The following is a 14,080-nucleotide window of genomic DNA, read 5'->3' as shown; positions in this document are numbered from 1 at the left end:
CATTGATTCCTTCTTTTTTCTTTTTTCTTTTTTTTTTTTTTAATAAATTTTTTCTTTTTCCACCACCTCCCTTTTTCTTTTTTTTTTTTTTGTTCATTATCCCATATGCAAAAATTTGTGTATAAACATCTCACAAATCTTTGTCCAGATAAAAGTAATACTTATACTAGAAGATATAATACTAATACGGAGTAATAAATAAAATATTTATTAATTTATATAATAAGAAAGTGTAATACGTTTATATTTGAGTTAATACCCAAAATCGTCCTCGACTATAGTGGTTTTTCTCAATTTCGTCCTAAACGACTTTGGTGACCTAATATCGTCCCAGACTTTTGTGTTTCGTTCAATTTAGTCCTGCATTTGTTATTCCGTCAAATTGGTGTTAAATAAATGGACAATTCAGTAATGTCAATATTGATCTCTCTTTACTTTCAACTTGTGAAATGCAAAATTCATCTTTCTTGTACGAATTACACCCAGAATTACTCCCGGACCTGCAAATCAAATTTTATATTCGCAGTTTTAGGAGTAATTCGTAAAAAAAAATGGGATTTCGCAGTTCACATGTCTGAGTAAATAGATGCCAATATTAAAATTACTGAATTGTCTATTTATTTAACACCAAATAGACAGAATAACAAATGAGGGACTAAATTGAGCAAAAACACAAAAGTCTGGGACTAAATTGAGCGAAACACAAAAGTCTGGGACGATATTAGGTCACCAAAGTCGTTTAGGACGAAATTGAGAAAAACCACTATAGTCGAGGACGATTGTGGGTATTAACTCGTTTATATTTTGATTCAAAGTATTACATTTTCACTTAGTAACAACATTGTCAACATTACTTATAATGTAAAATGTAATACTTTTACATCAAAAATGTAAAAGTATTACATTTTCGCTTATAAGTAACAATTTATTTATTTCTAATTAGTATTACATTTTCATGTTGATTCGACTCTTCTCACGTATAAGGATTTGTGAGACGGTCTCACACAAGGGTGATCCACTGATCCTTTCATATAATAATGTTTCAATTGTTTTTTTTTTTTTAGTTATTTGTACTAAATATATTTTTATCTAAATCTAAACGAACTTATAAGAACACTTCTAATAGTTAAAATTGTTAGATGCTTTTTCTGAGCCGAATAAGAAATAGAGTGAAGAGAGGAGATGAAAAATAAGGGGAAAAAAGAAAAATATATATATGACAACAAAATAAAAATAAAATAAGTCACATTTACGAGTCTAGTTGGGTGCAACAATGCACCCAATGCGCAACTAGTGCGACAATTTCTCTTTTTTTTTTTTCTCCCAACAATAGACCATACAAAAAATTTAATTTTACTGAGTTTAAAATTTTCTCTCTCCTCTCACCCTTCACATCCAGCTAAACATAAAAATCTTCAAAAACCTTCAAAAAAAAGTTTGATGGAATTGCTCTAAGTTAATCTATGAGTGCTCCTCAACGGTGCTTATTGAAGTTGTTAGGCAAATCCAAGACTCCAACCAGTAAAGGGCAAAAATGAAATTTGAAAATAAAAAAAGAATATGTTGATATATAAATGTACGTCCTAATAGTGTTTCAATTCTTGAAATTTTGATAACTACCCTCTAAATAAAAAAAATTTTTAATCAAATACTTTCCATCAAGTCAAACTATTAAAATCGTCAAATTCACCCAATTTTAGTAGATCAACTAATAACCAAATAAGGTTCTAAACTATTTAAACATAATAAACAATATGTTAACTATTTTTGTAGGTTGTTACATAATTGGCATAAATAAGCATTAATGATTATAATAGGTGTACATGTGAATTCCCAACAATCTTTACAAACATTCATGATTATCTAATTTGACATGCATTGCTCATTGTACTCAAGGTTGTAAGCCTAATACCAAAATAACTCCATTAATCATTTATCATTGCATCCTGATTTATACAATCCATCACCCTCTTACCAAGCATTTCCAAAAGTGAAGTCATATTATATTCCACTTTATTGATGGTGTAGACATTTGTATTAAACAACATTTTATCTTTAAGTGTTACAATTCTTTATATTTATATTTTATATTATATGTGGATAAAGATTAAGTACATAATAATATTTTTTAAAAAGTTATATTACTTGATGAGTTGATGGGATAATAGAGCTGGACAAATCTAAATAGATTATCACGATTATATTTAGATGCTTTAGCTCGATCTACATGTATTACAATTTAATCTTGAAGTCTAAACAAATCATATTGGCCATGTTTGGTAACATAGTTAGCTTATCAGTCATTTTTAACTTATTTGACCATAATTACCTGTTTGACTTGGTTAAACAACCAATATAAATGTTTGATTAATTAACCTCCCTTATGAGGGAGCAACTTGGTGTCATTGGACCACAAGGTCCTTGGCATTTTTTGTAAAGACTTATTGTTCCAAAATGCTAAAATTGAAATAGTTGCTCAAAGCATCTTTATGAAAAAGTCATTTTACATGTAATCAGTGATCAACTAACAACTATTTTACCAAACATATTTCTACAATCAACTAATGTTATCAACTAGTCAAACCCACTAACTCAATTAGCTAACAACTATCATCTAAATAGAGTCGTCAAAACGGATTTTGCCCATCAGGCCAACCCGTCTTGCAGTGGGTTTCGAAAATAACAACTCGCCAAGGAGGGGGCTTTTTTGACTTGCCCTACCTAGGCACGCGAGCTTGGCAGGGTGGACCCGCAGCTCGCCACTTTTATCTAATCTAAATACATAATAAGCCTCAATTAAGGTTATATCCTTGATTTATGTCCCTCTTTTTGTATGCAAATAAATGTGTACATTTTATTTTAAATGTTGTACATTTCAATGTTATTAGACAAAATTACCCTTACACCGTTATAACACCGTTAGTTTTTAATTCTAACATTGATAACACATCATTATTACCATACACCTATCTCTATCATATCTTTTCTTATTTTTAATTATTATTTTATTAAAATCATTATTATATATTAATTTAATGCTTAATTATATTTTAATTAAATTTCTATGAATGATAAATTATATATGTGTGTGTACAAAATACATATATTAGTTGTGTGTATATATAATTCAAATTATAATTTTTAATTATTTATATTTATTAATGTTTTAATATTGAGCATAAATTTTCGCGCATCGCGTATACAAAATGCTAGTATATATATATATATATATATATATATATATATATATATATATATATATATATATATATATATATATATATAATTTTACTATCTGAAAAAAAAATTGGAGCATTTGGAAAAATAAAATTGGAAAAATACTTCTTGGACTCCTTTTTGGTTGATTTGTTTTTGAGAACCTTTACTTATATAACTTGATATAAATAAAAAGTTTGGGTTGGAAACATGTTCCAGTAATCACAAAAAATTCTATTAAGTTATTGACAGTGTGTTGTCCATAAAAATTCTATCTGGAGCAGTTTAAGGGGAAAATTCTAGAAAATTACTTCTAGGCATTGGATTTGATATGAAAATTTTTGTCTATGTTCTAGACTTGGTGAACTTCATTTACGACAAAATTTGTATCAAAATTACTTACCAAATGCTCCCAAAAATTTTCAAAATCTAGGTAAAAAAAATTTGAATTTTCTATCAGTTTCAGTTTCGTGTGTGTGTGTGTATATATATATATTATAAAATCTAACTATAACCTAATAAGTAATAACTATAACTATGGACTTTATAATTATTATTATGTATTATGTAATGCCTAATTTTTTATGAACTATGTCTTATGTTAGTTATGTAACAAATTATTTTAATTATTTTTAAAGTATACAAATGGTAAAACTTAACAAAATAACAAACTAATAGATTGAGAGTTAAGAACAAAAAAATGGGGGGTGGTGTGGCAGGGGCCGCCTAGCCCGTGGGCCAAGGGCAGGGCGATATGGGCTAGTAAAACCCAGTCCCACCCCGCCTAGGCCTGTGGCCCGTTAGGCTTTGGCCCAACCCGTATTGACATCTCTACAACTAACAACTATTTACCAAACACATTGTTGGTATTAGTCCAACTTAATCACCCAACCCGAAAAAAGGAATATTAAGTATGTTGCATTTATAAGAATATTAGAGACATCTTATTAATCATAATGGTCATATCTGAATAGTGGGGACACATGCTTTAATTGTCAATCAACCATCTAATTGTGGGCAATGCAATTATCATGTACCATAAATAGATCAATAAACATTACAAAGTAAATACCTAGCATTTTTTTTTTTTTTTTTTTTTGGAGAAAAGGGGTGGGTAATAAAGGAAAGCACCTAAGCTCCAAATTATAATTCAAAACACACAATGAGCCATAGGGATTCCGGTCCTATCTCTTAGCATATTTGACTATTGTAATATTAAAAATTCTTTACGATAACATAAACAAATTTCATCATTTCCTTTTCACGTCAACTATGCACCATCAATAACAATTAAAATAAGGCTGCCATTATGCAGAGGATCCAACTTGGTTGGACCATACCCCAGTAGTGTATATGGCTTTAATAAAGGGGGGAAAAAAAGAAAAAAAGAAGAAGAAGCAAGCAGTAGAAGATAAGTTAGGTTGCCAAATGATTGAAACAATGAAGCAATCAAGCAATAAAGACTAAACAATTAACATAATTTCTGGTTTAAGAATTGAATAATTAGTTTAATACCACCAAACTAGTTAACAACCAAAGATTAACCCCACCATAACTACTCCACTACTTTTAAAAGATAAACTTTATATCAATTAATCAAAGGCTGCTTTACTAAACAATTGTTACCCTTTTTAAAAATAATGATCGAGTGGGTGAAACATGACTTTCGTATCTAAATGTTGTTGAACGGAGCCTGATAAAGAGCCAAATTCATCAATTAGTGGCTACGAGATTGTTGGACAGAGGCCAGTGAAGGGCCAAGTCTAGCACCATACTTCTCGAAAAATGTGATAGCGGTCTATAAAGAAATAAATTTGCGTCTTCACTATTAGCTATAACTTTTGGCGTAGTTGTAGGCGCTTAATCCTAACAACTGATGTCAGAGCTAGGTCACGGGAAACACACTATAGTTATGGTGTAACCATCAAATAATAGTTATGGATTCCCTTCATCATTAATATATATATATATATATATATATATATATATATATATATATATATATATATATATATATTTATTTATTTATATCATCAACAAGTTTGTTGGCAAATATGTTTGGTGAAGGTGTTGATGTATTATTCAATAATAAGTTTATTGTAGTTAAACATATTAAACATGCATATATTGAAACATTAAACAAATTAAGGTTTTAACAAGTTAGTATTCTTCGAATTTGTTTCATTTATACATTTTAAAAAGAACTATACTTTAAGATATTATTTCTTATTTCTTGAGAAATATACATGCATGTACTTGTACTTTATATTTAAATAAATACAAATGGTACAATGTTTAAAATTATAACTATATATATGTGTGTGTAAAGAAATCCCATTAGAATGGTATATGGTGTGAGAAATGAAAATAAATTTTAGTTGTTCATCTCAAATAATGAACAACATATGGAGATTTTAGCATTCAAAAAATGTGATTACATTTTTGTAAATAAATAGAAGTTTGTCCTTTCAAAAAAATAAAATAAAAATAGAAGTTTGTATTATGTGTATTTATCCCAAAGTGACGTGTTCAAATTTTTGATCTCCCCATGCTTATTTTTAGGCCAAATTGATGCCAATTTTGATTCAAACAATAAAAATTTTTCATGGACTCCCAAAAATTAATGCCTAAATTTTATTCTCATTTGTGTTCAAATTTGATTGAAGGAAAAAAAAAAAAAAGGATTAGATAAACATCATGGCCCCCTATTAAATTGAGCAATCAAAGCATGCCAAATCATAAGGAGTAAAAATTGAAAGTATATGTAGAATTACTCTTCAAACAATATGTATTTAATAATAATATAAAACAACACAAGTAACAAATAATGTGTATTTATCCAAAACAATGCGATTTTAACATTTTCCGATCTATTTATGCGTATTTATATACGCTAAAACAATGCACGTTTTCTCTAACATGGTGCGAAAAAAGAAAAGAAAAAAAACTCCTACATATTTATTAAAATATTACCACATCTTTTATTCAAATTTATGTATATTGGAAAAAAATAGTGTGTTGTTTTTCTCCCAAAAGATCGATGTTGTTTCTCCTAAAATGACGTTTTTTTTAATCATAATGATGCAATAGAAGTTCTATATATTTACAAAAACGCAATCACATTTTTTCATTTAATTATATATCTTATTTGTCAACTATTTAAAATAAACGGTTTAGGTTTATTTTTATTTTTTACAGTAATTATTCTTACATGATATTTAATTTTGTATACACACATAATAAACAACACGGTTCAAAAAAGTTATTAAAATATAAGATAGAAAAGATTGCACTTTTAATTTATTAGTTATAGGGTAATAATGAACTATCATATAACTTGAGTATCAGAAGTGAAAATTATTTTAAAATAAATTTTAAAAAAATAGTTAAATAGGCTTTTGAACTACTAGCAACATTGTAATTAGGTCTATGAACTAAAAAAAAGTGAACTTTTTGGACTTGTAAAAAAATGCAACTAGACACTTTTTGGACATGTCATGTGATTTTTAAGTGATTTGGCGATGAGTTATGTAGTTCTAATACTGTTGTGTGGTAGCAGTAGTCATCTAATACTACTACTACTAGTAATAATAATAATTAATAATAAATAATTGGAAGAATTAATAATAAATAATAAATAAACAAATGTTGTCAAAAAAAATAAATAAATACAATATAATTTTTATATTTAATGTTTTAAAACAAAAAATGGGTTAAAAAAGTTGTCCGAATTAAACAAAGATGAGTTTGTTGTATTAATTCGAGTAAAGATGAAGATAAAATGCTTTGTCTTCGATTGCGATAGAAGCCATATATATATATATATATATATATATATATATATATATATATATATATATATATTTTAATTTTCAATTTTAAATATCAATATCAAATTATTATTACACTTCCACATCAATTCTAAAAATAAACTTACATCAAATTACATAAAAAAAAAAAGTCACATGACAACATATATTACATAATAATAACATGCTAAAAATCTTAATTGCACTTGTTTTATAAGTCCAAAGATTTAATTGAAATTTGTTGTTTAGTTTAGGAACATAATTTTACAATTGCTACTACTTCGAAGACTTATTTGACAAAATTTTCAAATAAATTCTACAATGTCATACCCAAAATATATCATATTTTAATGGAGTGTGTAGAGCTCAATTCTTACCAAGATCCATCGTTACATAAAACCAAATTTATTCAAAAATTCATATTTTGAAAATAAAGAGTGATACATGTATTAAATTACTTATACAGTTACAAGAAATTAATATATATATATATATATATATATATATATATATATATATTGTTACTTTTTATTTTAGCAATACACATCTTCATGTGTAGTAGAATTTCTCAAAAATGTTTGTATGGGCTTAACTAATGGTTCGGTAAATAGTATTTAGAAGAAGAGACAAATATTTGAGTATTGGGCTGCGGCAGTGTGGAGATTATGTTCAAAGTGGACAGATCCTTGGTACCCACTGACATTTGATACTGTATGTTGAGAGTCATTGAGTCATCGTGATTTACATTCACTTAAATGCTCTATATATCGGAGTGTGGAATTCAATCTCTTACCTCTACCTAAATACTCTATCAGGTCGGGGTGTAAGATTCAACCTTTTGTGAAGAATTTTTCAAAAATAATAAATCACGAAAAAAAAAAGGGAGTAGAACAATACAAGGAATTGAGATAAGAAAAAAGAGAAAAAGGTTGGATTGGATAGGAGGTGTATGTTGACTATTATTTTCTTGTGTTTGGTAGAAGGCAGAAAGCTGAAAGAAGCAATGGTGCTGCCACTTTCTTTTCTCCCTCCCTCCTTACCAACACACACTTAACCTTAAAGCTGTCACCTTTTTCATTTTCTTTGCTTCCTCAATTCCATCTTCAACTGCTCCTTAACCCGTTTTCTCCGCCTGAAATTCTCGCCGGAGTAGTCCGTTCAGCCTCGCCGATCACCGCCGGCGCACACACAGCCACGTCACTGATTTTTCTGAGAAATAGTAAAACCCTAATCGGCAGTCTTCGTTTTTTCTGCGTTCTAGCTTCAGAGCTTGGCTGCAAGATCCGAGAGATTAAGCTTCTATGGAGAGTTTGAGGGGCGGTTGTGATCCGGAGTGATAATTGGGGCGTGGGATCTTGGATCATTTCTGAACGGACGGAGAGTGTTACCGGTTGGTTGCTTGGTTCTGGTGAGATTTTCACTCTGGAATCTGCTGGGATTTGATATGCAGAAGAGTGGGAATCTCTCCAAGAACAATTCCTTGAAGCTGGCGGCGTCGCCGCAGTCGCTTCGTCGTCTTGGCATTTGCTCTCAGATATCGACGGGGCAGCATTCGTCGCCGGTTGTCTTCCCGGAAAAAAAGAGCAAGGGGAGGAGCTCCGCCCGCTCGGATGGCGGCGTCAGCAATTCCGGCGATCCTAAGAAGGAAAAAGGGGAGGAGCACAGGATTGATATGGGAGACGAGAATTCCGATCTTTTAGGGTACGATGTGTTTTCCGGGAAATTGACGTTGGACAAGAAGAAGTCCGCCGGAAAAAATGGCGAATTAGACGCCTCTAAATATCAGAATGCTCTTGATGCGAAGCTCACTAGTAAAGCCATGGTTTGGGGCTCTGAAATGCTGGCTTTATACGACATCGTTTCGGTGAGCTCCATTTATAGTTAATTTTGAAGTTTCAGTTATTCATCCCTAGATTTTGAGCTGTATTGGCTACTATGATTCCTGCAGGTCTCATATTGTCCTAATCTAAGGCATTTCACAGTTCATTCTTATCCCCGAAGAACCTCGAGTGGGCTTACCTGTTTCATGAAACCTCAAAGAACCCGAAAGGATTTTCGTTTTGTGGCTTCAACCCCAGAGGATGCCCTTCAATGGGTTAGTGCATTTGCAGATCAGCAGTGTTATGTGAATTTGTTGCCCCATCCTTTGGGTTCTTCGGGGAAGCAGGAAACCGAGTTGGCTACTAATACATTTCCGCCCGAATCATATATAAGATGCAAAACGCCACCTAAAATGCTCGTGATACTGAATCCACGGTCTGGGCGTGGTCGATCAAGTAAAGTGTTCTATTCCATGGCTGAACCTATATTCAAGGTAAATTATAGTTGCATCTCGTATAAGTTCTCTTTAAATTTTCCACGGAATCTTTAGTTGATAGGGTTGATTCGGTTGAAGAAATGCATTTTAGATTAGTTGTTAACCTAACTAACATGACCAATCCTCGACAGACTGTTTATACACACATGACGAATTACTCTTTCAGTCCATTCCTTTGTTTTGCCATTTTTAGGAACTCTAGAAAGAGATAAATAATGCTAGATATCAAATTAGTGAACTTGGCCCGACATAGTGTGACATTTCATGATAGCATTTCTGCACGTTAAAGGATTAAAGACTGATTACTTCTTAGGTGGACTGCAGGCCCTTAACAACTACTTCGTTTCCATCGTATTTTTAGATTTAAGTAGCAAAATGAGCAGATCTGTTATAGTTGCGCTTTTGATTTTTTTTCTTTTTCCTTCCATTTTTATGAGTAGATCCATTGCAGTTGTGAATTAATACTTTCAGTCTCCTCTTAATAGCTTGCTGGATTCAAGTTGGAGGTGGTCAAAACGACATCTGCAGGTCATGCTCGGAAACTTGCATCAACTGTTGACTTCAGTACATGCCCTGACGGTAGGTGCTACTTTCACTCTCTCTCTTAAAATTTTAAATTTGCTCTTCTATTCAACTTAGTTTGTGTTTAATATTTTGTCTTTTTAAAATTTTTTCCTTTTTTCTTGGATATGAACATGCTTCAGGTATTATATGTGTTGGAGGTGATGGAATTGTAAACGAGGTTAGTAATCCAACACGTTTTCTGTCATGATTGATTTTTTTAAAATTAATTTTAATTAGTAGTTGTTATAGGAAATATACATTTGGGTGGTATATGTTGCCCTGTGTTTATTTTAAAATTTCTGGCAGCCTCTTTATCCACTGCTTTTGAAGATAGAGATTACTGTTCTTGCATTAGTTGTGACTTTATCTTCCGTTTATTTTGTTCATCTTAGGGTACTATCTTATCATCCGTTTCCTTGGGGAGCTCTCCATATGTTTTTATAGTATGGAGCGTTAGGATTGTCTTTTATTGTTGCAAACATCAGTAAAGGACAAAAATCCTGGTACATTGACACTGCCAAAAATACCAAATCACCTTGACTTACCCCCCCACCCCCCGGCAAAAAAAAAAAAAAAAAAGAAAAAAGAAAAAACCCTCTCTCTCTCTCTCTCTCTCTCCTGTTTTTAGCTTCAGCTAAATATAGCTTGTCCCACATGGTTCTATTATAATGATTTTGTTTTTGTCAGACTTGGTGTATTTGTTTTCTTCTGTTTTGTGTGCTTTTGATAAAAATTCTTCCTATCAAGTCTTTTGTATTCTGAGAAGCTATCTTATTCATTTCACTTTCGAGTTAGGAGTTTAATTAAGTTATCCTATCACTTTTATTCTTTTACGAGTAATATTTTTCAAAATAGCATTTTCCTTGCACAGTACTAATTGCCCGCTTCAATGATTCCATGCAAACTGCAGGTATTAAATGGTTTACTTTGTAGGGATAATCAGAAGGAAGCTATTTCTATTCCCATTGGAATCATACCCGCTGGTTCCGATAATTCTTTAGTTTGGACTGTTCTTGGTGTTAGAGACCCAATTTCTGCTGCAATAGCAATAGTCAAGGTATAAATTAACCGGTATAATAATGTTTTGAAATCTTTGCCATTTAGCCAACTGTAGTAATAAACACGGAAAACACCGCCATCCAGTTTGTTTTGGATCTATCTTTGAATTTTGTGTATTAGTAATTATCATTCTTATTCACGTCTTGTTTTACATATATAAATCGATGCTATTTACAAATGTTATATACAGTTATATATTATTTGTATACTATATATTCATTACCAAATTCACTTCTCACCTTCTGATTTGGAAAACTACTCTCCTGAACGTGACTAACTTTACTTGGGAAGTTTCCACTTAGTCGAGTTGTTCTTTCCTCTTTCAGGGAGGTCTTACCGCAACCGATGTTTTTGCTGTTGAGTGGGTTCAAAGCGGTCAAATTCACTTCGGGACAACAGTTTCATACTTTGGCTTTGTTAGTGATGGTTAGTCTTTTCCCGTGTTTACGTGTTATTACTATGGCCGTTCTGGTACTTGTATGTATTGTTTATGAAATAATACTCCGTATCTGTAATCATAGGCAGCATGTTTCGTTAGTTTTTAAATGCATTTATTGGCTTTTCCATAATCTAAGTATGACTGAATAACAAACCGGTTATATATATGACTATTAATAGTTTTGTATGTTTCAAACTTTATATTTATTGAGACATCCATTTTATGCTTACCCGTCTCATGCACTTGTAGTTTTGGAACTTTCTGAGAAGTATCAAAAGCGGTTTGGTCCTTTGCGCTATTTTGTTGCCGGATTCCTCAAACTCCTGTGTTTGCCAAAGTACAATTTTGAAGTAGAATATCTTCCGGCATCCAAGGAAGTAACCGGAGATGGGAAAGCTTCAGCTGATCGGGAAGTCGTCGATATGTCAGCCTTGTACACAGACATCATGAGGAGATCGAGCAAGGAAGGCCTTCCTAGACCTGCTAGCTTATCGAGCATTGATTCAATTATGAGCCCGAGTAGAACGCCGGGACCCAACTTGGATACTAATTGTAGTAGTACCGAGCCATCTGATTATGTGCGTGGAATAGATTCGAAATCTAAGCGGCTTTCTTTTGGAAGAATCAATAACTCGACTGCTGAACCCGAAGTTATCCATCCTCAGCTTCCTCTAGCATCGACACCGAAGCCCAGGACTAGGTCGAAGTCGAGGTCTGATAAAGGATGGAATGGGTTAACCGCTACAAATGAATCTACTAGATGTTCTTGGGGAAACGATAAAGAGGATATTTCATCTACAATATCAGATCCCGGTCCAATTTGGGATTCAGAACCGAGATGGGACACTGAGCCTAATTATTATTTTCACGTGGAAAATCCTATTGAATTGCCCGGACCACCACCGGAAGACGCCATCGAAGTTGCTCAAAAAGAGATTCCAATCAAGTCCGAAGAGAAATGGGTCTCCACTAAAGGTCAATTTCTTGGTATCCTGGTGTGCAACCATGCGTGTAAAACTGTTCAAAGTTTGAGCTCGCAGATTTTGGCCCCTAAAGCCGAGCATGATGATAACATGTTAGATTTGTTGTTGGTCCGGGGAAGTGGAAGGCTTAAGCTTTTGCGATTTTTGTTGCTTCTGCAAATGGGTCGACACATCACACTGCCATACGTTGAATATGTTAAGGTAAACTATCTGATTTTTTTTATCATATCCTCATGATGTTTTCAAAGGATTTTAAGGTACACGAAAACTTATGTGAGACCGTTGAATATGTTAAGGTAAACTATCTGATTTTTTTTATCATATCCTCATGATGTTTTCAAAGGATTTTAAGGTACACGAAAACTTATGTGAGACCGTTTCACACTAAACCTGTTGAGCATATAGCCATTAATGTGCAATCCAACTATGAACTTAGGCTTTTAGTTGAGATGGAGCACATGCTTCAATTTGGTATTAGAGCCAGCCACCCATAAGCGACTATGGTCCACGTGTTGCTTGGAACCCACCGCACACGTGAGGGGGTCGTGTTGAGCATATAGCCATTAATGTGCAATCCAACTATGAGCTTAGGCTTTTAGTTGAGATGGAGCACATGCTTCAATTAAACCAACCTTATGGCTAACAATAATTATCGATTTGTTACTTTCCAATAGACTCCGAATGATTGCATAAGTTTTCGATGAAATGCAGGTAAAATCAGTGAAGGTTAAGCCCGGGAAGCGCTCACACAATGGATGTGGAATTGACGGTGAACTATTTCCCATAAATGGGACAGTCATCTCATCCATACTTCCCGAACAGTGCAGGCTTATTGGCCGCGCACAAAATAAATAGTGATGACTCTCTGGTAAGCTGTTGCGAGGTTCTGTGGCCCCGTTTAATTCTATGGCTCGAGTCTGGTAATGAATCTGAAGAGCAGTTTGTAGCGGCAAAACGTGTTTTGTTGTTTCTGAGTTTGAGGCCCTTGTAAATTTTGTTAATGTTTTCCAAATCCTAAGTTATTCTTCATTCTATTCTCATATGTATCATTGGTAATTTGCTACCTGTCTGCTGCTGAATATAAGTTGGCTTTTGTACTGAGAATGGTTTGACCCTCTGCCATACTTGTAAAGAATCTGGTTTGAGATCATTCTGTATAATCTTTATCACTTCTCTTCCAAACCATCTTCTTTGATTGGTGTTTTATTTTGGGTGTGTTTGGTTCGCACATAGGAATTGGAATCGGATTGGAATCAGAATCAAATACTTGATAATGATACTGTGTTTTGGTGAAAGTATTTTGTCTGTTTGGTAGTACGGTGAAATTGAAATGACTATTAATATTGATATTTGGTTGTGTATAACCTTATAATGGGAATGAATGTTTTAAAAATACGTAAAATTAATGAACTTTCACGAGGGTGTGTATTGAGTAAACAAAAGAACAAATTGAGGAAAACCGGCATAGGCTTAGGTTGTTTTGCTGGTAGCTAATTGGCTGAAACTAAAAATGTTTACAGGTTGAAAGTCAAACTTGAAGAAGGTTCAATAAAATAGGATATGGAAGTGAAAGACGTAGGGGATGTAGCTCAGATGGTAGAGCGCTCGCTTAGCATGCGAGAGGTACGGGGATCGATACCCCGCATCTCCATTTTTCTGGTTCTATCCCCGCGTCTCCAATTTTAAAGTTTTG

General features: G+C 32.8%; 1 protein-coding gene and 1 non-coding gene across 2 annotated transcripts; both read left to right on the top strand.

Moving 5' to 3' along the window:
* Positions 1 to 7,974: 7,974 nt before the first annotated feature.
* LOC109180129 (sphingoid long-chain bases kinase 1-like) lies at positions 7,975 to 13,565 on the top strand. The gene is made up of 8 exons (XM_019329603.1): positions 7,975 to 8,889; positions 8,974 to 9,339; positions 9,828 to 9,921; positions 10,047 to 10,084; positions 10,817 to 10,963; positions 11,292 to 11,391; positions 11,654 to 12,588; positions 13,099 to 13,565. The coding sequence occupies exons 1-8, from the start codon at positions 8,470 to 8,472 to the stop codon at positions 13,240 to 13,242; spliced, it is 2,244 nt and encodes a 747-aa protein (XP_019185148.1). The 5' UTR covers positions 7,975 to 8,469; the 3' UTR covers positions 13,243 to 13,565.
* Positions 13,566 to 13,965: 400 nt separating this feature from the next.
* On the top strand, positions 13,966 to 14,038 carry TRNAA-AGC. Its single transcript has one exon. It is a non-coding gene; the product is annotated as a tRNA-Ala (tRNA).
* Positions 14,039 to 14,080: the final 42 nt, after the last annotated feature.

The sequence above is a fragment of the Ipomoea nil genome, unplaced genomic scaffold (assembly GCF_001879475.1).
Source record: "Ipomoea nil cultivar Tokyo-kokei standard unplaced genomic scaffold, Asagao_1.1 scaffold0188, whole genome shotgun sequence".
In the NCBI taxonomy this organism is placed as follows: Eukaryota; Viridiplantae; Streptophyta; class Magnoliopsida; order Solanales; family Convolvulaceae; genus Ipomoea; species Ipomoea nil.
The sequence above is the reverse complement of the archived record's forward strand: the minus strand, read 5'-3'. Positions and strand labels throughout refer to the sequence as shown.